Genomic DNA, 24,153 nt, shown 5'->3' with positions numbered 1-24,153 from the left:
ATCCAAGAACTACTGAGGCAATTAATATTGATTTACTTAAAAGGAGAAAGTATAGTAGTAGTCATCAAAGGGATCAGGTGAGGTAAACGTGGTCAAGCTTGTAAGAAGCATAAATACTTGGTATGGACTTGTTTTGACAAACATCCTAGGTCCATGCTGCAAATACTATGCAAGGCTATGCAAAGCATTCTGAAATTTATTAAAAATAATGATCTTACTTGAATTTTGCATCATTAATTCTTGCTTCATTCAAGACTGCTTGGAGAGACATCTTCTGAAATAGTCGCACTTTGGCTGTGCAAATAATGGTGCCATTCATGTCATTTACAGTTAGATGAACAAATCCTTTCTGATTGTTTGAGTTATGTTCTGTCCTGTGATCTGATCGCATCCACTTCAGGCCATCTGTTTGTAACAGAAGCAGAGTTATTCAGGTTGTATTGTGGAAATGGAGACCACTATGCCTAATAATCACAATTTTAAAACTCAAATTTTGCAGTTTCATGCAAAGTATTTCTCAGATCACACCATATGCTGCAGAGTGATGCATAGTTAGTTCAATACAGAGGTGGCAGTGCATTAATGAATAATGTAGCACTCTGGATACATACGTATTCATATGGCCTCATGCGAATTTACGGCTTCTAAATCTTGTTGGAATAATGCGATATTCCTCTTCTTTCAAAATAAAAATATAAATAATCATTCCAATCATTAACTGTTTAAAGAAAATTAACAATTGACCGTGTAGTTTGTCTTTTTTGAGAAGACACCCAGAAAGCATGTTCAGCAAGGGGAAATGAGTGAGTAACCTTAGAAGAGACAGCAAATGGGCAAGAACCAAATCCAAAAGGACATGAGTCTGAGGTAAGGAAGCTTTGGGGCAGAATGATGGCGTTTTCCCTGTGCTTTTTCAGTGAAGGTTTTAATTACCTAAAATGTCCTGCTGATTGTATGTGTTTTGGGGAGAGCGTGTTGATAACAGCATTTGAGTTGGACGAACCAACTGAGGTGTTGTGTCATTCAAACCAGCTTTGAAGTTTTGTATTCGGTGCTAGGAGGGCTTTCTTTTAATAAACAAGTTTGTTCTAGAACCAAACCCAGTTCCTGTGCAATTTCGTTTCCCATGAAATTATTAAGTCCAAGGTCCATTTGTAAGTTGAATGGGAACTGATTATAATAGCTCTAAAATTCTTTTCTTTCCTGCGTCACCTGTGTGTATCTGTCGAGTCATGAAGACCATTTCAAGTTTGAAAGTGCACATAAATAACATTCCTGGTTCCTAAACCCAAGGAATTTGGCTGCATAGTATTCTTAAAATTGACTTCATAAACAAGAGGTTTGAGGATTTTTTTATTCACTCATGGGAGATGGGTCTCGTTGGCTGGCTAGCTTTCATTGCCCACCCTTAGTTACCCTTCAGAAGGTGGTGGTGAGCTGCCTTCATGAATTGCTGCAGTCCATGTGCTGTAGGTTGACCCATAATGCCCTAAGGGAGGAAATTCCAGGATTTTGATCCAACAACAGTGAAGGAACAGAGATATATTTCCAAGTCAGGGTGGTGAGTGGCTTGGAGGGGAACTTGCAGATGTTGAAATCCCCATGTATCTGCTGCTCATGTCCTTCTCTTAATGGACGTAATTGTGGGTTTGAAAGATGCCGTCTAAGGATCTTTGGTGAATTTCTGCAGGGCATCTTGTACACAGCACACTGCTGCTACTGAGCATCAGTAGTGGAGGAACTATGTGGATATGATGTTAATCAGTGGGTTTCTTTGACCTGGAGGGTGTCAAGCTTCTTAAGTACTGTTGGAGCTGCACCCATCCAGACAAGTTTATAATGCTTCCTTTTTAAAATCACACTACTCTACATCCAGACAAGAGAAAAAGGAGAATAATAGAACTGAAAAAGCTCTGCAGTCTGATCTACATGCAAGTTTCCTACTGTCTGTGAGCCAATGCTGTCATCCACATCTCTTGCACACTTGTGTGTATCTGGCATATCTCTCTTCGTTGTTGCTTCACTGCATCAACTTGCTGTCTCTCCCTTGATTTAACTGAAAGTATGTCCCTAAGTAAATTAGCATCTTCAGTTATTATCTTGTGACTTTACATGTGCTGGCAGCGTCAACAGCCTGTAATATTGGAAGTCTGTTCCTTTCCAAACAAAGTATTTTGCTCTACATTGTGTGCAGAGTTCCAAATCAGCTACGTGGTAGCAGCCTCTCATCTGTTTCTCTGAATTTACACTTGCTGGCTTATTTTTTTTAATGAGATTGAGAAATTATCAATAGGCTCACCCAGTTCCTGCCTCAGGCTTGGAAATTTTTATCAGTGGATCAGATGGCTTGATCTTTGACTGGAGATGTATGCTGAGTTTCTCAACATTTTGTCCAGGTTATTGCTATCATCTTCATGGATATCTGTTATTAAACAGTACTTACTAGTACTTTCTCTCCCAGCCTCCACAGATGTAGCTGACCCTCTCATTTCACTAATACTAATACCATCAATTGGAATTTTGTGTTCAAACTTTAAGAATTCACCTGTCTCCTAAATTATTCTGAGATGGAGCAGTATGTTCATTGCTGAAGCAGTGGCTATTCTGCATTTGCACAATTCTCTCCATTTTCTTCCCCTTTCTGGTATTAATTCAGTTTGAATTTTTGATCTAATAGAGTATTTATTTTATTTATAATGCTTAGAGTTTACCAACATACATCTATTGCCACCATATTATGTCTTGTAGTTTCTGAAAATCTTTGAAAAAAATCAAAAGCTTTAAAATGAAATATTTGATGGAACTTCAATTCTCTGATCACACATCGTTAGTTTACTACACAGACTGTAAAGCAGCACTCAGTGATGTGGTCCTTTGGATACTAATGTAAACATGTGCAGGAACATATAGCTCCTAAAACATACTGGAACAATATAACAGAAATAATGGGGCAAATTTTGTGGCAATGCAGGGTGAGAATCAGTCATCAAGCTCCTACCTCCAACCCCAGGTCCATATCATACATCACCTCGGCAGCATACTGCCCTTCACCTCCAGCTAATTGACTGGTCAGTCATTCACCTATCTTTCTTACCAGCTTTGTAACAGCTTACCTTAGTGATAACTGTACTTTGCTTACCATTCTCATTGATGCAGTTAATTTGGCCAATATCCAGGTAGGTTCTTTGATACAAGACAGGTAACAGTTGAGACAGCGCCATTGGATTGCGGAACATTCCCTGTTGGGCCTCAATCAGGAGTCTCGCTTTTCCTTTTAACCACCTTTCTTCATCTCCACCAGCTAACAAAGCCTAAAGTAACACAGCATTATTGGTGATAACACGAATAGTATAATTCACAAGAGAGGATATACATTAGGTAACAGCTGTTATTTACAGGAAGCAGTGGGATGTAATGACTGCTCAGGAGAACAGTAGGATAAACACAGCACAACTTGAAAACCAAACGAAATTATGAAAACAAACTGCATTACAATTTCTGACCCCTCCAGAACTTTCAGTTCAATGTTCAGGGTTTATTGTGTCATCAAGTGAGGTTCTTTATGAACCACAGGTACCAAGGTTTGTCATTACACACAGAATATTGGGTATTGTAGTGCTGCACAGTGTGTAAACAAAGCCCACTTGTTACTGTGAATTGATCACTGTGAATTAGATGAGTCAATTCATAATGAATGTTACCAACCCTCCATGATCTCTCTGGAATCTTCAGCAGCTACAATTTATCGCAGGACGAATTATTTAAAAATTAAGAAAGAAAAAAATCAGAAACACTTTCTTTGAACATCTTGGTTGTTATAAAAATGTCTGAAGTTAAAAGCTATTCAATTTGACTGTCAAGAATCCCACAGCATTGTAATGATGCTTCTTTTCACTATTCATTTTTTTTAGGAAGGCAAGATACCACAAGGATAGAGGTGACTGGGGTCTGGGGACGAGGGTGCTTGCAGATCATGCGATAACATTTCCAGCCCAACCCTACTAACTAAACAAATACTATTCTAATCAGATGATGGTGACATAGACAACAATCAACATCATTTCTGCTGAAAGAGAGACCATAGCAAAAGACCAACAGAACAGATTCAATTAGCATAAAATATTTAACCTACAGATTTTTAGTTTATCAAACAATAAAATACACTGTACCGACATTTCTAACAATACCAAATCAAGACCATTATTCAAAAAAAAACTTATTGTACCTCACATAACCTTAACATGTTTATTTCCACATTGACGGCATGACAAGAACTGAATCCAGGGTGTTGAATATATCTGTCTTCACATTCAATGTGAAGTCAACGTTTCCAACTGAAACTCTCTAATGGCCCATTCTTGGCCTCGAGGAATGTTGTAACTCAGTATCAAGTTCCTACAGGCATCTGTAACTATATGCTAAAGATGGGATGACAGCTGCCCCACTTCACCGAGTTCATGGAACCGTGTAGCATTGAAAAAGGCATTTTCATCTGTCAGATTTTTACCAGTTTGCTCAAAGAGTTATTCATCAAGTTCCACTCCTTGGTCTTTCCCCATGGCCTTGCAAGTCTCTCTGTTTCAAATATATATCAATACATTTGAAAGTTACTATTGAATTTGCTTCTACTACCCTTTCAGGGAGTGCACTTCTGATCATAATGACCACTGCATTAAAAAACGTTCTGTCCTGGATTGTTCAGTGTCCTCTGGTTATTGTCCCTCCTGCCAATGGAAATAGCTTCTTCTTTTACTATTCCTTTTCATAACTTTGAAGATTGAGTCGAGACACAGGTCCACTCTTTACCAAAGTAAACATTCTTTTCAATTAAAAAAATTGATTATTTGTAGAACAAATAGCCGTTGGACTTAACCATCCTTTGTTGTTTGTAATGGTAACTAACAACATGTTTTCAACTGAGCCATATTTGCAAAAGGAGAATTTTCTGCTTCAATGAGCTGGCAACTGTATACCTTGGGGTCTCAGTGAACCAGTTGCTGAGCTGATATTTCAAATCCCAAATGTCACATACACTATTTAATTACAAAAGAAATCTTGGTAAGATTTATATTAAAATCCAAGTAAATTAAAATTTGGTTCATTGCAAAAAAAAAAGTGTTGGGGTGTGTATAGAACAGATAAACTGGTTTGCAGTGTTCCCTCGCGTGTCACTGTGGCTTAAAAGAGTGCGAAGATAGTCCGTTAGATCTATCATATTCAATTGGTGAAATATTAAGTCTATCCCATCCATCAGAACAGGATCAAATGTGAATTAGCACTTTACCTGATCCTGATGGTCCACGACTTCTCATCCCTAAGTTACAATACACAGTGGGGTTATGTTCAGGATACCTTATTCATTTATTAACAGTAGGAAAAATGTAGGGATTTTGCCATTCTAATGGACAGTAGAAATTTGATTACAGTATCGCGGGAGAACCCCCAGATAGTAAGAGCTGAAATGTCAAAGATCAAGCAGCTAGCTTTTGGTTGAGAAAGGGAAGGAAAGCCAAATTAACATTTGGAGAGAGATAGCTTTGGGAAAATCAGTTAATACAAGATAGCAAGAAGAACTTGGTTAAGATAGAGCTACCCAGGATCAGAAGACATTATAGAATCATACAGTCATACAGCACGGAAACAGACCCTTTGATCCAACCAGTCCATGCCGAGCATAATCCCAAACTAAACTAGTCCCACCTGCCTGCTCCTAGCCCATATCCCTCCAAACCTTTCCTATTCGTGCATCTATCCAAATGTCTTTTAAACATTGCAATTATACCCGCATCCACCACTTCCTCAGGAAGTTCACTGCATATGCAACTCATCATGTGTGAAAAAAATTTGCCCCTCATTTCTTTTTTAAAATCTCTCTCCTCTCACCTTAAAAATGTGTCCCCGAGACTTGAAACCCACCTCGCCTCCAATCCTACGGAAAAGTAAATTACCATTAACTCTATCTATACTTATCTTACAAACTTCTTTAAGGTCGAGTTTCAACCCCCGACATTCCAGTGAAAAAAGTCCCAGTTTATCTGCCCTGATCAAAAACACAAGATATTTTGTCCGCTATAGAAGCAACACCAAATTAAGCTAAATAAAATTCAGTGTGAAGATTTGTATTGGTTCAACATGCATTTCAGAAAACTAGAGCAGAATAACAGTTATACTGGATATAATGATACCTACTTCATGTAAGATGTTCGCTTAACAAAAAATAGTTCCAGTAAAATGGCTCCAGATCGTACTATAATGATGCTTGGTATTGATCAGTCAAGACAAACAAATCATTTGGGTCACTTAATGAAGAAACTCAAAATCTGTTAGAGCGCATAAGCTCAGGCATATTACCAGGTGATGCTAGTCCATTCTACATAGCAAGAGGTTTGATAGTCATGGAGAAAACATGGTACAGTGGAAAAAAAGTTGGGACCTTAAATACAGGATTGTCATTAGCTAACTAATTACTATGTATATTTATGCTGTACCTTTAATGTAGGTAACACATCCTAGGCATTTCATGGAAACTTTATAAAGCAAGATATGACACTAAGCTAAGAAGATATTAAGGTATGTGATCAAAAGCATGGTCAAAGAGATAGGTTTTAAACAAGATCTTAAAAAAGTGGGGGAAATAAAATAAAAGTAGTGAGGCACAAAGTGAAGAAATTCCAGAGGTTGGACAGTTGACAGTTTAAGGAATAGCTACCGATGGTGGAACAATTAAAATTAGAGAAGGAAAATAAAGAACCATGGATATAATACAATAAAAAACTTGCAGATGCTGGAAATCTTATTACTGCAGAAACTCAGCACGTTTGGTAGCATCTGTGAAGAGAAAACAGATTTAACATTTCAAGTCTGGTGATCCTTCTCCAGAACTGATAGTAACTACAATAGTTTCCAGTTGCCTGCCACTTCAACGCACACCACTGTGTTCCCTGACCAACTTTACTGTCTCAGGCCTGCTGCAGTACTCCAGTAAGGCTCAATGCAAGCTGGAGGAACAACATGTCACCTTCCAATTGGGGACATTATAGCCTCAGGACACAATGAGTTTAACAATTTTAGAGCATGAACACTTCCTTCCATGTCTATCAGCCACCACCGTGCCTCAGATCCTGACATGAAATGGGTTGCTTTCAGTATAGCCATTTTCAACTACTCATTGGCCTCATTATCACCTTTCTAGCATCTCGTCTTCCCTGGCCTATCAACAATCCCTTTGTATTCCTAACCTTTTTCTTTCCTCTCTCTGGGCTCTCTCTCCACCTATCCGCTCAGTCCTCTCCCCATCAACTCCTAAACACCACATCCACCCTCAAACCTGCATCACCCCCACTCCCTGTCATCAGCATAAATACCATCTTTTCCTAGCTGTCAATTCTGAAGAAAGGTCACTGGATTTGAAACATTAACACCGTTTTCTCTTCACAGATGCTGCTGCCAGACTTGCCGAGTCTCTCCAGCAATTTTTGTTCCTCTTTATTTCAGAATTAGACAAGTAGAGACATTCCAGAAAATTAAAGCTAGGAGTTAATGAGATAAGGAGACAGTATGAAAGGCTGCAAATTCTAAAATCAATCATTACTTAACAGGGAACCAATGTAGGTCAATGACAAACTTAACTTTGCAGTTAGAATAGGCAATATCTACCACATGGAATAAATGGGGGTGAAGCTAGATAAGGAAAAAAAGACGAGCGAGAAATGAATAGAACAGCCTTCTGGCAAGGTAAGATGAAAGAAAGCTCAGGTGCAGCGGGACCTATTGGGCCAAATGATGCATTTCTGTGTAGTGAATACTAGGTAAAATCCTATATATCTTCATTTTTACCAGCTATTCATTTAAGATTTGAAATGTGACAGAAAGCCCATCTGTAGAGAGACTACAGGGAAAATTTATGAGGATGTTCCAAAGGTTGGAGACCTTAGCTGCATGGAAAAAATAGATACACTAGGATTGTTTTCTTTGGAACAAAGGAGCCTAAGCAGTAATTTAACTTATTTCTCTTAGAAGACCATTAATAGCAGGAGACATAGATTTGAAACAATTGTTAGGACTAGAGGAGACAGGAGGAGAAATTATTTCATCCCAACTGTATTAGAGTTTGGAATTCTGACTGAAAGGGCAGTGGAAGGAGAAACTCTCATCACTTTTAGAAAATATTTTAGATGAATGTTGGGGCTTCTTACAATGGTGCAAAGGAGGTTGAGAAGCCACCTTATAGAAGTTTCTAAAATAATGAGGTGTATAAATAGAGTTAATGGTAGTTGTCTTTTCCCTAGGATGGGGGATTTCAAGACTGGGGGCACATTTTTAAAGGTGAGAGGAGAAAGGAGAGAGATTTAAAAAAGACTTGGGGGCAAATTTTTTTCACACAGGGTGGTTCGCCTGTGGTATGAACTTCCTGAGGAGGCGCGCATGTGGGTACAAATACTACATTTAAAAGACATTAGGATATGTACATGATTAGGAAAGGTTTGAAGGGATATGGGCCAGGAACAGGCAGGTGGGACTGGTTTAGTTCAGGATTATGTTTGGCAAAGACTGGTTGGACCGAAGAGTCCGTTTCCATGCTGTATGACTCTATGACAATGATTCTATGAACACTTCAAATGCCTTAACCTACAAGGCTAGATGGATCAAGAGCTGGAAGATGAGTTTTGGCTGGATAGCTCATTTTTGGCTATAATGGAATAAACAGCCTCCTCTACATCATCAACTTTCAATGTTTCCAACACTGAGAAGCAGGATTATAAAATTAGCAGGGAAATGGTGGAAACGGAGTCAGACTTTTTGAGGAGCAGCAATCATATTTCAGATTGCTACACTGCACTTACTTTTTTACATTAGGAGTGATCCTTGCATTGCTGATAGACGATCACCATCAGGGCTCCTTCAACAAATAGAATGTATTTTAGGTCTAACAGGTCCCTCACAATGCAGGATAGTGAGGAGAAGGCAAACCATACTCCCTTTCTCACAGCAAAATGGTGCATCTGTTATTTATACGTTCAGTATCACAGACAGTTCCTGTGAAAGGGTAAGTACGTAAGGCAAGTATGTGGTCAGGGTGCCAAGGTGCAAGCGTGTGGTGTTAAGTCAGGGTCTGGGGGATTTGTAGTTGTCAAACATGTGAAATGCTGGGTTGGGCCGGGGGAGTGGGAGGAAGCGGTGTTGGTTTAAGTCAGAACAGGTCTTTTAGTCATCCAACTTTTCCTTTTAATGAATTGCAATAGAACCCCACATATTCTCCAATTTAAATGGATACTTTCAGGCAGTTTCAGGCAAAAGGGAATTGCCCATCAGACTCTTCAAATCTCCCAGACAATTCCCTCATATTCCACAGAACCCCGTTGTGCACCCTTAACTATGCTGCAGAAATGACTATCTGGCCATTGGGAAATCTGGGCCAATTGATATTAGGATAAATATATACATGGAACAGTACAGCACAGATATTATGATAAGTATAGATGACAAAAGGTCCCTCAGCAAAACCAGCTCAAACTAAAATCTATAATTCTCTACAGTCTGTGGAACAAACTTGTAATGGACAATGCATGACCAGCAAAAATAAAACACATAAGATTTGAGCAGAAGTCTAAACCACATCCTGGATGGCAAATGAGAGGTTGACAACGCTATTGTACATTACTTTTAACATAGATAAATGTCCCAGGTTGTTAGAGGAACCAAAGGTTTGGTCAAAGAGGGGAGTTACTCAGGGGAAAAGGAAGAATGGAATTCTAGAGTAGGGTACCTAGTTGAAAGCCAGTAACAGTTGGAGGAGGATGAGGGTTGCTCTCAGGAATGAAGACTATGATGAGCAGGATGAGGTTTACAGTTTGAAAGAGTAAGATATAGAGATAGGAAGGGATAAGTGCTTAGTGGGATTTAAACCCAAGGCCTAGAACAAGAATTCAGAGGACTGAAGGGGATAGTTGGTAGTGTTGTGGGCCAATGAGGTAGGCAAGAAAGCCTCAATAGTAGGATAAAGTATGAACACCAAAGTTCTGTACAAACTGTCAGTTACAGTATAGGACAGTAAGAAACAGGAGTAGACCATGTGACCCATCAAGCCTATTCTGCCCACCATTCAATAAATCATGGATGAACTTCTACATCAATTCCACTTTCTCCCTCATGCCCACAATTCGATCAATCTTTCTTTCAGATATATTCATCATCTGAGAACCACACCTCACAGGGGTAGATAATTCCTAAGATTCACAACTCTGAGTGCAGAAATTCATCTCAGTTCCAAATAGCTGGCCCTCAATCCTGAGATGCTTATCCCTAGTTCTGGACACTCCACACTTTCTCACTTTAAACTTGCTCACTTAACTAGCATGCATCCTTTTTCACTCTCTTTGCATCTCCCTCATATCTCATGTATCCACCTGGCTTGTGTTGATGGTAACATTGAATATGTTGTACTCATTTCTCTCATCTAAGTCATGAATAAAGATTATGGATAACTCACTGAAAGAGGCTGCATTTTTCTTTTTTTAGGACTATAAACTGAGGTGGAAGATTGTCTGCTCGATAGCTGAAATATCAAGAAGAGCTCTGCAACTTGAAAAAAATGCTGCATGTTTTAGGTTGTTGCTTTTTCAACCAGTGAAGAAGAGAATTTGAGACCCAGTGGCGACTAGGGAAATTCTGACTGACAATACCTTCTGCTTGCTTGAGCTCCTGAGTGTTAAAAAAAACTAAAAACCAGGGCAGTAAAGAAATCCACAGCCTATGACCTAAATGTATCCATCTCTTCCTTTCTGTCTGTGCAGAATGACAATAGAACAATGAGAAAGTTTAAAAGAAACAAACAATTCGAACAAGAAAAGATCCAGGTCTGCTGGACAAATTATTGAAGTATAACCATTGTTTTACAGACAGCAGCATTAAAAACTCGAAACGGACTGAGACACAATTTGACCACACTTGAAATTAGAACTTGAGGGATTTGGAGTTTTGTTCATTGTGTCTATATTCTTTGTTCACCCATAGTATTTATGTCAAACTGTTCTCTTTTGTCTGTCTTAATTATAAAGAAGTGTATGTATATTTGGCACTTTTGAAAGAGTAAAGCTTAAGTTGCATAGTAGGACATTAGAAATCCTTAAGTTTCTCTACTTTTGTTCAAGTGTTTTACAATGAATAGAGTTATTTTCTGTTAATTATAAAACCTTGTGTGAATGTTTTTGTGCCATACAGCAGTCAGTCAGGCAAACTGGTCATCTTCATGGTCTAATTGAGGTTTTACACATTTTGGGATGACTAACAGAACAGTGCAGCACGATTATTTGCATGATCATCCTCCCAGTTCAGTTGTAACACTGACAGTGAAGTACAGACAGCACTTCACTAAAAATGACACATTTATTTCTACTGTGCAATCTGTCCATTAACCAACTCTCAATTCATGCTATCAAACCCAACCCCACAAATCTTAACCTCCTACAAAAATCTCTTCTACAGCATTTATTGATAACCTTTTGAAAATACAAACTATCTGCACTTCAGCTGCTTCCTCTTGTCTGTCCTGCTAGTCGTACCCTCAAAAGCTGAAATGGTTAGCACTGCTGCCTCACTGTGTCAGATACCTGGGTTTGATTCCACCCTGGCATGACTGTCTGTGTGCAGTTTGCACATTCTCCCGGTGTCTGCATGGGTTTCCTCCCACAGTCCAAAGATGTGCAGGCTAGGTGGATTGGCCATGCTAAATTGCCCATAGTGTTCAGGGATGTGTAGATTAGGTGGGTTATGAGGAATGGGTCTGAGTGGGATGCTCTGAGGGGTGGTGTGGACTTGTTGGGCCGAAGGGCCCGTTTCCACACTGTAGGGATTCTATGATGATCTATGATGTGTGTTTTGTTTCCCCCATTGTTATGCCTTTTCTTTACTAATATTAATTAATCTCAGTTCCTCATTCTCCTTCAGATCCCAGATTCCCCATGAGTTCCAGCATATTCTTTGCATTTTTTGTGAAGAAAGGCACAAAATATTTAATTGCTTTGTTATTTCCTTATTCCCAGTTATAATTTCTCCTGTCTCTGCCACTAGGAGGCTCACCTTTACTTACACTTGTCAAAGTTCTTAGAATCCGTTTCTATACTTCTTGGTCATTTATTATAATTTTATTCTGTTTTCTTTTTTTAATCCTTTCTACATCATGCTTTGCTAATTCCATAAATTCTCCAATCTTTAGATTTACTGCTCTTTTTTGCGACTCTAAATCTATTCCTTTAATCTACTTTTCTTTAGTTAGCATGACTGCACCACTTTGTCAGTGGACCGTCAATTCCTCAAGCAAATATACATTCATTAAGAATTAGGAATGCAAAAAAGATGCATTGCTTATCTACCATCATATCCTTCATTTAATTTACTGACCTACTTCAGCCATTTGTCCTTATTCCTCCATAATTTGCTTAAATTACATTTCATTTTTGGATTTAACAACATCACTCTCAACATTAATATGAAATTTAGTCATATTATGAGCATTCTATTTCCTCAAAGGGCCCTTTACTACAAGATCACAATTAACCACCTCATTACGCAACAGTGGATTTAAAATAGCCTGTTCCATTGTTGGCTCCTCTACATATTATTCCAGAAATCTCTCTCAAAATCCATTCTCTGAGATAGTTTAATCAATTTGGATTGACCAGTCTATAAAATGAATATCCTCTATACTTGTTACATTTCCCTCTAATTTTCTAACATATCGCTTGTTCAACAGTGATTAATATTATAAAAATTACTCCCATGTACTCATTGTTATTCCTTGGCTCCACACATACCAATTCTACATACTGATTTTTCTGGGCCAAAGGAAGATTCTTAGTGTATTCTTTACCATGATTACCCCTCCATATGTTTCATTTGCCTGTTTTGTTTTAAAACGTCAAATGCTTTGGCATATTTAGTTCCAGACCTTGGACTTGCTGCAGCCATGTCTCACCAATGGCTCGTAGATCAAATCCATTTATCCCTACTGGTGCCATCAATTGTGCTGGATGCTTTGTGCATTCAGTTATAGAGCCTCTAATTATAATGTTTTATTATTTTTTCCATTATGTTGCCGTTGCTGTTATTATTATTAAACTCTTGTCCATTTTTGACACAAATTGCTTGATTATATCCAAATTGTTATTCAGCTCTATAACTTTGAGATTTTCTTTGAATTTATAAATTTACTAGAAATTTCCTTCTCACTTATTAGTTTAAAGGCCGGCCTAGCACCCTGGTTATTAGATTTATAAGAATATTCATCCTACCGTGGGTTAAGATAGACTGTCTCAATGGAAGAACTCCTACCTCCAATTTCAATAATACACTTAAAATGTCTCTATGCCAAATTGCATGTGTCACACATAGTACTCTAGAGATTATTGTTGAGATTCTATTTTATAAATTAGTAGAACTTCATTCCGAATTCATCCTGTCTTGTCGGTTCCTATGTAGGTCACAGCAACTAGATTCTTGCCCTTCCCTTGCCAACTAACAGCAGATGTCCTTAATTTAAAAGCAAAAGGCTGGGGATTCTGGAGATCTGAAATGAAAACAAAATATCAGAGAAATTAAGCAGGTCTGGCACTATATACGGAGAGATAAACAGAGTTAATGTTTTGAGTCTAAAATGATTTTTCCACAACTGCAGATGGCTTGGCAGTGGGCAGATAAAAGCCTTCAGGCTTTTCATCATGATGCAAAGATTAGTATCTATCCCAATTAATATATCCCCCTCCACTACTACAACATTTCTTGTCACTCCCATCCATTTGAATGTACCATGGTCAATTTATTCATTTCTCTTGCCTTTGTTTTCATCAATACTGGTAGGAAGTCTTCATAACTGTTTGACAATAGTAAAGGCTGAACTTCTTTATCACTGAATCCACGGTCCTTTTAACTGTGAGTCCGTCACTTACTGACCACTGACCAAATCTAAACATTACACAACCTGAGGGTTGAGAGTGCCTCCTGTTAAAGTATCATATTAACACATGCCTTCCCAGACGTACCACAATGCCTTCACCTGGGTGTCCAGCTCAGTTTACTCGATGCAGGATTGGAAACCAGAGCACTGGAATACTGGACTCTGGGAGGCAATAAAAGCATAGACGAGAGTTTCAGTGATAGATTGGCTGAGATAGGTGCCGTTACTGAGGCTGAAGGGGCAAAACTGACAATCAAGAGGATGGAATCAGAAGATCAGCTCAGGTTCGAATAGTAATGGAGGTTTCAAATATTCTGATTTGACCAGAGACTGTTTTTTCCCTTTATTCATTCATGGGATGAGGGCATCGTTGGCTAGACAGCATTTATTGCCCATCCCTAATTGCCCAGAGGGCAGTTAAGAGTCAACACATTGTTGTGGGTCTGGAGTCCCATGTAGGCCACACCAGATAAGGATGAGTTTCCTTCCTTAAAGGACATACTGAACCAGATGGGTTTTTCCAACAATTGACAATGGATTCATGGTCATCATTAGACTCTTAATTCCAGATATTTATTGTTGAATTCAAATTCCACCATCTGCCGTGGCAGGATTCCAACCCGGGTCCCCAGAACATTATCTGGGTATCAGGGTTGACAGTCCAATTATAATACCATTAGGCCATCCCCTCCCCTGTGGTTGGGAGAGCCGGTGGTGAGGGTATAGGATTTACACCTTGAGAAAGAAAACACTTTTTCACTTTCCAATTTTAACTGGAGCAGATGGAACATACTCAGGACTGGATGTAAATGAGTAGTGAACAATTTGAGATAGTGGAGAGGTAAAAGCTAGTAGTCAATGTGCATGTGGAAGCTGACCCCATAGGTGATTTCCATCAAAGCAAAGCATGCAAATGAAGGAAAGGAGGATTCAGGGATGAATCCTTGAAAGGAAATCACAAAAAATAAATCATCGTTTTTATGTTTAGGATGGAAAACCAAGAGTGAGGGTAATTCTATCAAGTTGAATAATGGAGAGGAAATGGAGGAAGGTGGTGCAATTTTCTTTCCTTGTTCTTCAAGTCACTTAAAACACCTCAATTTTTGCACGTCAATACAGGAGGAGCTTTTCAAGATAATACCTGCATGGCCAGTGATGTGCTGTAAATGTCCCCAATTTCACCACTCTCTCTTTGTCGATCCTGTATCTTTTGTATCAGTTTATTCATTGTAGATTGTACCTTCTTTCTTGTATCACTGCTGTACATCCAGGTACCAGTGTTGGGCACTTTAGATTCACTGACACACTTAAGGGCCAAAACCATCATCGCTGATGTGCCAACTGTTAAAACAGAGCCAGATGAACTATTAATTTAACTATGTCAAAAAATTTAAACTGTAGGGAGTTCAAGTTCAAGACATCAGGCAACATCAAATTGGGACCCCAATCCGACCCCACCACCAAAGACATCTTTCCCTCCCCACCCTTATCTGCTTTCCGGAGGGACAACTCTCTCCGTGACTCCCTTGTCCGCTCCACACTCCCCTCCAGCTCCACCACACCCGGCACTTTTCCCTGCAACCGCAGGAAGTGCTACACCTGCCCCCATACTTCCTCCCTCACCCCCATCCCAGGCCCCAAGAAGACTTTCCACATCAAGCAGATGTTCACCTGCACATCTGCCAATGTGGTATACTGCATCCGCTGTACCCGGTGTGGCTTCCTCTACATCGGGGAAACCAAGCGGAGACTCGGGGACCGCTTTGCAGAACACCTACGCTCGGTTCGCAACAAACAACTGCACCTCCCAGTCGCGAACCATTTCAACTCCCCCTCCCATTCCTCAGACGACATGTCCATCCTGGGCCTCCTGCAGTGCCACAACGATGCCACCCGAAGGTTGCAGGAACAGCAACTCATATTCCGCTTGGGAACCCTGCAGCCCAATGGTATCAATGTGGATTTCACAAGTTTCAAAATCTCCCCTCCCCCCACTGCATCCCAAAACCAGTCCAGCTCGTCCCTGCCTCCCTAACCGGTTCTTCCTCCCACCTATCCCCTCCTCCCACCTCAAGCCGCACCTCCATCTCCTACCGACCAACCTCATCCCGCCCCCTTGACCTGTCCGTCCTCCCTGGACTGACCTATCCCCTTCCTAACTCCCTACCTACACTCACCTTTCCTGGCTCCATCACTGCCTCTTCGACCTGTTTGTTTCCTCTCCACCTATCCTCTCCTCTATCCCTCTTCTATCCGCCTCCCACTCTCTCCCTATTTATTTCAAAACCCCCTTCCCCTCCCCCTTTTCTGATGAAGGGTCTAGGCCCGAAACGTCAGCCTCTCTGCTCCTATGATGCTGCTTGGCCTGCTGTGTTCATCCAGCCCTGCACCTTGTTGTCTCGGATTCTCCAGCATCTGCAGTTCCTACTATCTCTGATCAAATTATGTCCGTCCGGAGGTCATTGGCAAGCATGTCACAAGTTGCATTATAATTGTATTGGTGTCAGTCTGGTTCTTTTCATAGCACTCAAGTCAGAAATCTGAGCTCAAGACTGGAGCATAAAATTTAGCTGACACTGCAGCACACTCTCAGTACTGTACTGCAATGCCTGTAGCATTGTCTTTCAGATTAACTGTTAAATCAGAGCACAGGTCTGCTTGCTCTATTGGTACAAGGGCCCACATTAGACCGAGGGTCCTTCCAGTGTCTCAGCAAATGCTCTTTCCTCAAGATACCCCACACAAATAATTCAGTTGATGGTTTCTGTCAATTATGTTGATCAGATCATATGCATCCAAATGGCTCCAAGTGTAGTTTATAGAAAATCCAGAGCAATATATAATGGTGACTTATACATCTGCTGACATGCACCATTGACTAATTTAAAGTTACTGACAAAGCACCCTGGGATGTTTTTAAAGGTATATGTTATTTATTTCTTTTTCTGTCTGACAGTGATTTATAAAAGAATTTAGAGAAGGGGGGCATGAAATCCACCCTTATTCTCAAAAGAAAAAACTCAAAGGGCAGTCTTCTGTGGTTAACAAAGGAAGTTAAAGATTGCACAAGATTAAAGGAAAAGGCTTATGAAATGGGCAGAATTAGGAATAAATCTGAGGATTGGAAAGTTTGAAAGAATACAGCAAAGGAAAACTAAGAAACTGATAAAGGAAAGGAAGAATAGAACATGAACGCAATTTAAGAATAAACAAAAATGGACTGTGAAAACTTCTACAGGTACGAGGAAGGAAGCATTTGACTAAGTGAATGTGGGTCCATTACATTCTGTCAGGAGAATTTATAATAGAGAACGGAGAAATAGTGGTGAAGCTAAATGATCATTTTGCATGTTTTTAAGAAATCTCCCAGAATTAGGGATCAAGTATGAGGGAAAAACGAGAAGTTGAAAAATGAGTATTTGTAGGAAGATTGTACTGGGGAAATTAATGTGGCTGAAAATTGATAAATACCCAAGATCTGGCCTTCAACACTTGGGTTGTAGATTGAGAGAGCTAGAGAAATAGTTGATGCATTGGTGATGATGTCCCATAATTTCAGATTCTGGAATGATTCCTGCAGATTGGAAGGTAGAAAATGTTACCACACTATTTAATAAAGGATCACAGAGAAAACAGAGAACTGCAGACACATCAGCCTTTCACCAGTCATAGGAAAAATGCTAGAATCTATCAAAAATAAATGAACACTTCAAGGAAATGATCTGATTGGGCATAGTCAGCAACAATTTGTGAATGGAAACTAGTAAAATAAAGCACATGTTGTCCCCTATTACATACTCACATGGATTAGGGAATGGCTAGCAGACAGAAAACAGTAGGAATAAATTGGTCATTCTGGAGTTGGCAGACTGTGACCAGTGGAGTGTCACAAGGATCAGCCTCCCACCTGATCCCACCAGATCCCACCCTCCCAGCCTGATCGATAGCAACTTCTTTGTCTGTCCAACTGTCTTTCTCTCTCTGTGGGCTCTATCCTATCGTTTACTCCCTACCCCATCCACCTCCCTATTTTCTGCATATAAACTGACATTTTCCCAGCCACCATCAGTTCTGAGGAAGGATCACCGGACCTGAAACATTAACTCTGTTTTCTCCTTCACAGATACTGCCAGACCTGCTGAGCTTTTTCAGCAACTTTTGTTTTTGTTCTTGATTTACAGCATTCGCTGTTCTTTTGGTTTTAACTCACTGCCACATCTCTTCCAGGCGTGCTCACCTTGAAGAAGTTCTGCTCCTCTCTCTGACGGGATTTCCATTCCAATCTCTCTTCTTGCCCACCGACTTTAACTTCACTTTCACTCCTGGTGTTTGACCAAGTATTTGCCAAAACTCGTTTCCACAGCCATAATCACATTCCTTAGTGACTGCCTCTGGCTCAGACTCACCCCACGTGGATTCCAACTGAAGTTTCATCCCTCATGTTTTGAATCCTCCCAGGGTCACAGATATCGCCAGGATGTTCAACGTTCCACAGACAGCTGCTCTCACCGCATCCTGAGACCCACACTCAGTGCCATGCGGCGCCACATGCGCACTCTCAACCTCTCTCTCCAACAGCATCGCAACGCGCTGGCTCAGGGCTGCACCACTCCGCAGTTCCACTTCATCCTCTGGCTCATTCGTTGTGCTAACAAGAAACTTTTTCTTTTCCTTTCAGGCATCAAGGTCCACAAGATGCAACAACTCAAAGATGCCCATGGCCCTCCAGAACCTTCCTCTCCTCACCTTCCCTCTGACTCTATCCCCTCCCCCAACTCCCCCACCTCCTGTCGGGTATTCACCATCCCTCCTAACCTTCCGCTCTCCGACGCTGAACGCTCTGTACTCAGCTAAGGCCTCAGCTTTATCCCTCTGCGTCCCCACCTTAACGAATTTCGGGCACGACATGACGCCGAACTGTTCTTCTGCCTTCTTCGCCTCCATACTCATTTCTTTGGACAAGAGTCCTCTCCCCGTCCCACAGACCCCTTTGCCCAACTCCAACACTCTCCCTCCACCTGGTACCCTCCCTCCGGCCTTTTACCTGCACTCGATCTTTTCATTGAGAACTGTCGACGTGACATTAGTCGCCTCAATTTCACTGCCCCTCTCAACAAACCCAACCTATCTCCCTCCGAAATGACTGCACTCCGTGCACTCAGATCTAATCCTAACTTTGTCATGAAACCTGCCGATAAGGGTGGTGCTGTTGTTGTCTGGCGTACTGACCTCTACCTTGCAGAGGCTGAGCGCCAGCTCTCAGATACCTCCTCCTACCTTCCCCTGGACCATGACCCCACCATAGCACATCAGGCCATTGTATCCACTATGGTTTCGGATCTCATTTCATTCGGTGATCTCCCCCCATCCACTTCCAAACTAATAGTCCCCCAAACCCGCACAGCTCGTTTCTACCTCCTGCCAAAAATCCACAAACAGGACTGTCCAGGTAGACCCATTGTTTCAGTCTGCTCATGCCCCACAAAGAACTCATCTCTTCCTACCTTGACTCAGTCTTCTCCACCCGGTCCAATCCCTACCCACATACACCCATGATTCAACTGACGCCTTACGCCGGTTTCAAAGCTTCCAGTTTACCGGCTCCAGCCACCTCCTCATTACCATGGATGTGCAATCCCTTTACACATCTATTCCTCACCAGGAGGGTCCTAGGGCTCTCCGTTTCTTCCTGGAGCAAAGACCTGAACCATCCCCACCCACCACCACCCTCCTCCACTTGGCCGAGCTTGTCCTCACCCTCAACAACTTCTCTTTCAACTCCTCTCATTTTCTTCAGGTCAGATGGGTTGCCATGGGTACCCGCATGGGCCCGTTATGCCTGTCTCTTCGTGGGGTACGTGGAACATTCCTTGTTCCAGTCCTATTCTGGCCCCCACCCACAACTCTTTCTCCGATACGTTGATGATATCATCGGTGCTGCTTCCCTCTCTCGTCTGGAATTGGAAACCTTCATCAATTTCGCCTCCAATTTCCACCCTGCCCTCACATTCACCTGGTCCATCTCTGACACCTCCCTTCCCTTCCTCGACATTTCTGTTTCCATTTCTGGGGATAGACTGGCCACTAATATCCATTACAAACCCATTGACTCCCACAGCTACCTGGACTATACATCTTCACACCCCACTTCCTGTAAAGACTCCATCCCATTCTCTCAGTTCCTCCGTCTCTGTCGCATATGTTCAGATGAGGCCAGCTTTGACAAGGGAGCCTCTGAAACGTCCACCTTCTTCCTCAACCGAGGATTCCCCAGCTCCGTTGTCGACAGGGCCCTCAACCAGGTCCGACCCATCTCCGGCACTTCCATCCTCACCCCTTGTCTTCCCTCCTGCAACAGCGATAGGGTTCCCGTTATCCTTACCTACCATCCCGCCAGCATCTACATCCAGAAAATCATCAGACGCCATTTCCGCCACGTCCAGCGAGATGCCACCACCAGACACATATTCCCCTCCCCTCCCTTGTCCGCATTCCACAGAGACCATTCCCTCTGGGACACCCTGGTCCACGCTTCCTTCACCCCCAACACCTCCCCACAGCTGTACGGCACCTTCCCCTGTAACCGGCGAAGGTACAACACCTGCGCATTTACCTCCTCCCTCCCCAGAATCCAAGGGCCCAAATATACCTTTCAGGTGAAGCAACACTTCACCTGCACTTCCAAGAATCTAGTCTGCTGCATTCGCTGTTCACAATGTGGTCTCCTCTACATTGGGGAAATGAAGCATAGACTTAGCGAGCGCTTCGCCTAACATCTACACTCTGCTCGCAAAAAAGACCCTGAACTACCTGTTGCCTGCCACTTCAATGCACCACCATGCTCTCTGGCCAACATCTGTGTCTCTGGCTTGCTACAGCGTTCCAGTGAAGCCCAACGCAAGTGAGGAACAACACCTCATTTTCCGCTTGGGGACCCTACAGCCTTCCGGACTTCATATTGAGTTCAATAATTTTAGGGCCTAAACTCTCCCATGTCCCAGCCCCCACCCCACACACCAGGCCTTGTTATCACATAGGCTGCCACTACACACCCCCTGTTGTTAGTCACTAACAGTCCCCATTAACAACTATTCACCCTCTCAGCCTGATCGTTAGCAACTCCTTTGTCTGTCCAACTGTCTTTCTCTCTCTTTGGGCTCTATCCTATCATTTACTCCCTACCCAACCCACCTCCCTATTTTCTGCATATAAATTGACGTTTTCCCAGCCATCATCAGTTCTGAGGAAGGGTCACCGGACCCGAAACGTTAACTCTGTTTTCTCCTTCACAGATGCTGCCAAACCTGCTGAGGTTTTCCAGCAACTTTGTTTTTGTTCTTGATTTACAGCATCCGCAGTTCTTTTGGTTTTTATCACAAGGATCAGTCCTTGGGACATGACTAATTCACAATATGTATCAATGATTTGGAAATCAGACAAATATTTCCAAATTTTAAAATTACACAAAGCTCAGCAGGAATGTGTTGTCAGGAAGATGTAAAACAGTTTAGTCATTGGGCAAATAGCAGATACCTTTAAAAACATCCCAAGGTACTTTGTCAGTAACTTTAAACTGGTCAATAGTGCAAGTCAGCAGATGGAAGATAATGTGAAAACCTCTACTTTGGCAGGAGAAACAGAAGCGCAAATATTTCTTAAATGTTGAGACGTGGGAAAGTGTGGATGTACAAAGGGACCTGCATATCTTTGTGAATACACCATTAAAGGCTAACATGCAATTGCAGAAAACTATTAGGGAGCTAGTGGAATGTTAGCCTTTATCATGAGAGGATTTGAGTACAGCAATAGTGACATGTTGATTCAATTGTATCGAAGCTTGGTCAGTCTACACCTGGAGGACTGCATGGAGTTTTAGTGTTCTTAGCTCAGGAAAGATATTATTTCCAGAGAAGGAGCACAGTAAGGATTGACTAGACTTGTTATGGTAGGGGAGGACACTGCTATGAAGAGACATGGGCAAATTGGCCCTATAATTTCTGGAATTCCTCTGGCAATTTGATGAAAACCCACAAAATACTTAAAGGGAAAGACAGGTAAGATGTTTCCTTTAGTTGAGGAGACTAGATCAGGGAGTATAATTTAAAAATAAGGGAGATGATATTTAGGACTGATGACATTTATTCAGAGGGTTGTGAATCTTTAGAAATCTCTACCCCAGAAGGTTGTGGAAACTCAGTCTTGATAGATTTCTGTTTACCGGGGTGATGGGAATAATGTGAGTAAAAGTGCTTGATCAGCCATGATCATATTAAATGGCAGAACAAGCTCAATGGGCTGAATGGCCTATTCTTGTTCCGGTGTTTCATTCAATGCCAAATCCAAGGAGGCTGTTCTCAGTTTTACAGTTACTGACCAAATCTGTTCATTAGTCATGATAAGTAATGTCAATCATAAAAGTCAGTGTAGGGAATTGTTTTTAATCAATTGACAGCGCTGATCTTGCTAAGGTATTATTCTCCAGGATTTGGCTGCCTTACTATAGCACACTAATGTGTCTGTTATATGTGGACAAGGTACTGGGCACTACTCTCATCTGAGTCTGCAGGCTGCATGTTCAGGTCCCATAATACAGACTTGAGCACAAAATCAAGGCTGACATCCTAATACAGACCTGAGGGAGTGCTGTACTTTCAGATGAGAACAGGAGCTGTCTGCTTTAATAAAAGAGAGGAGCTGGAGATCTAAATGAAAACAAAATACTTGAGAAACGTAGCAGGTCAGGCAGCATCTATTGAGAGAAAGAGAGTTAATGTTTTGGGTCCACTATTACTCTTCTTTGGGACTCCTATAATCCCTGTCAATACTCTCAGATGGATGGAAAGATCCTCATGGTACTGTTTGGAGGAGAGGGGCATCCTCTGCAGTGATCATCTCAATATTTCGTCTTCAAACAATATCACTAAAATAGGTTATCTGGGTCGCTTTCCCATTGCTGTTTCTGGGACCTTGTTGACTGCAAATTGACCACTGTGTTTCCACATTATAACATTACTTTGAATGTACTTTATTTGGTGTCAAGTGTTTTGGGATGTTCTGAAGCCATGAAGAACACTATACGAATGCAAGACACTTTCTATTTATCATGCGATAGCTGTGGATGTTGCCTTCCCTAGGGGTTACACACAAACTAAGCTGCAGCAATTATGAACAGGGAAACACCATCAATACTTGTGTACAGGACACATTCCAGTTGTAACAATCTAATCAATGTCAGTTAACTTGGCATAATCCAAGAATCAAAGAAATGATCATTCAGCTTAATGTTTTCTTTAAGTCAATGAACTTTTGGAGATGTCAGCAATAATAATCATTTTTGGAATTTTCTCTATGCCCACAAAATGAAACTGAAATGAACTGCTTACCAAACCAGTGCCGGTGATGCTCATGTGGCGTCAATCCTGACAGGGCATGAAACCAGTGATGATGATGTTCATGTGGTACCAGTCCTGATAGGACACTGCTATCTATCCGCACAACATTCACACACAATGCCAGCACGCCCAGACTGTACTGGTAGTAGTTGTTGTAAGAGACATCATGTTCTGGAATCAGAAGATGAAACAGGGATTAGAACAACATCAGCAAGCTGAAATACAATTGTGCACAGTCAGAACCGACTGAGGCTGCCTTCACCATATCCTCTAAAATGCAACAGAACACATAACACACTCATGATACAACATTCTGGTATACAATAACAGAGCGTACAGTTTTACAATATCCATTGTAAACTGCAATTCTATGTAATACATGCTTGAACATACAAGAAAATTCCTCCACATGCTCTATGTGCTACAAGTCCTCAAAACATTAACATACAACATCACACAAGCAAGTTTCAGTATTTCTGTGCCTGTCTTCATTGTCCCCAAGCTTGATAATTTCAAGTGAGACTTCCATTTCTATTGTGTGACACTTCTCACAGGAGGGGAGGGCCATTTCACCCTGACTGAGTTGATTGGACTCAATGGTTTTTGATAAATACTAATTTCAGTTCAGTCTATGTTGGTTTATTCCATATTCGTTTCATGAAACATGGTAAACCTGGAAGCTCAGAAGTTTGAGACAACAAGGTGCAGGGCTGGATGAACACAGCAGGCCAAGCAGCATCACAGGAGCTGAAAGGCTTACGTTTCGGGCCTAGACCCTTCATCAGAAAATAGGCCGGAAACGTCAGCCTT

General features: G+C 41.4%; 1 protein-coding gene across 6 annotated transcripts in view; it reads right to left on the bottom strand.

Annotated features, from left to right (window-relative positions):
• Positions 1 to 24,153, bottom strand: part of tcn2 (transcobalamin II) — a 64,627-nt gene that overhangs the window by 6,569 nt on the left and 33,905 nt on the right. For all 6 annotated transcript variants that reach the window (XM_048611314.1, XM_048611315.1, XM_048611317.1 and 3 more), the window contains 4 exons: positions 23,335 to 23,514; positions 15,093 to 15,292; positions 3,140 to 3,311; positions 219 to 405 (listed from right to left, as the gene is read on the bottom strand). In XM_048611314.1, the coding sequence (XP_048467271.1) occupies positions 219 to 405; positions 3,140 to 3,311; positions 15,093 to 15,292; positions 23,335 to 23,514 (739 nt within the window). The remainder of the gene's footprint in view (positions 1 to 218; positions 406 to 3,139; positions 3,312 to 15,092; positions 15,293 to 23,334; positions 23,515 to 24,153) is intronic.

Source organism: Rhincodon typus, chromosome 24 (genome assembly GCF_021869965.1).
Source record: "Rhincodon typus isolate 14 chromosome 24, sRhiTyp1.1, whole genome shotgun sequence".
Lineage (NCBI taxonomy): Eukaryota > Metazoa > Chordata > Chondrichthyes > Orectolobiformes > Rhincodontidae > Rhincodon > Rhincodon typus.
The sequence above is the reverse complement of the archived record's forward strand: the minus strand, read 5'-3'. Positions and strand labels throughout refer to the sequence as shown.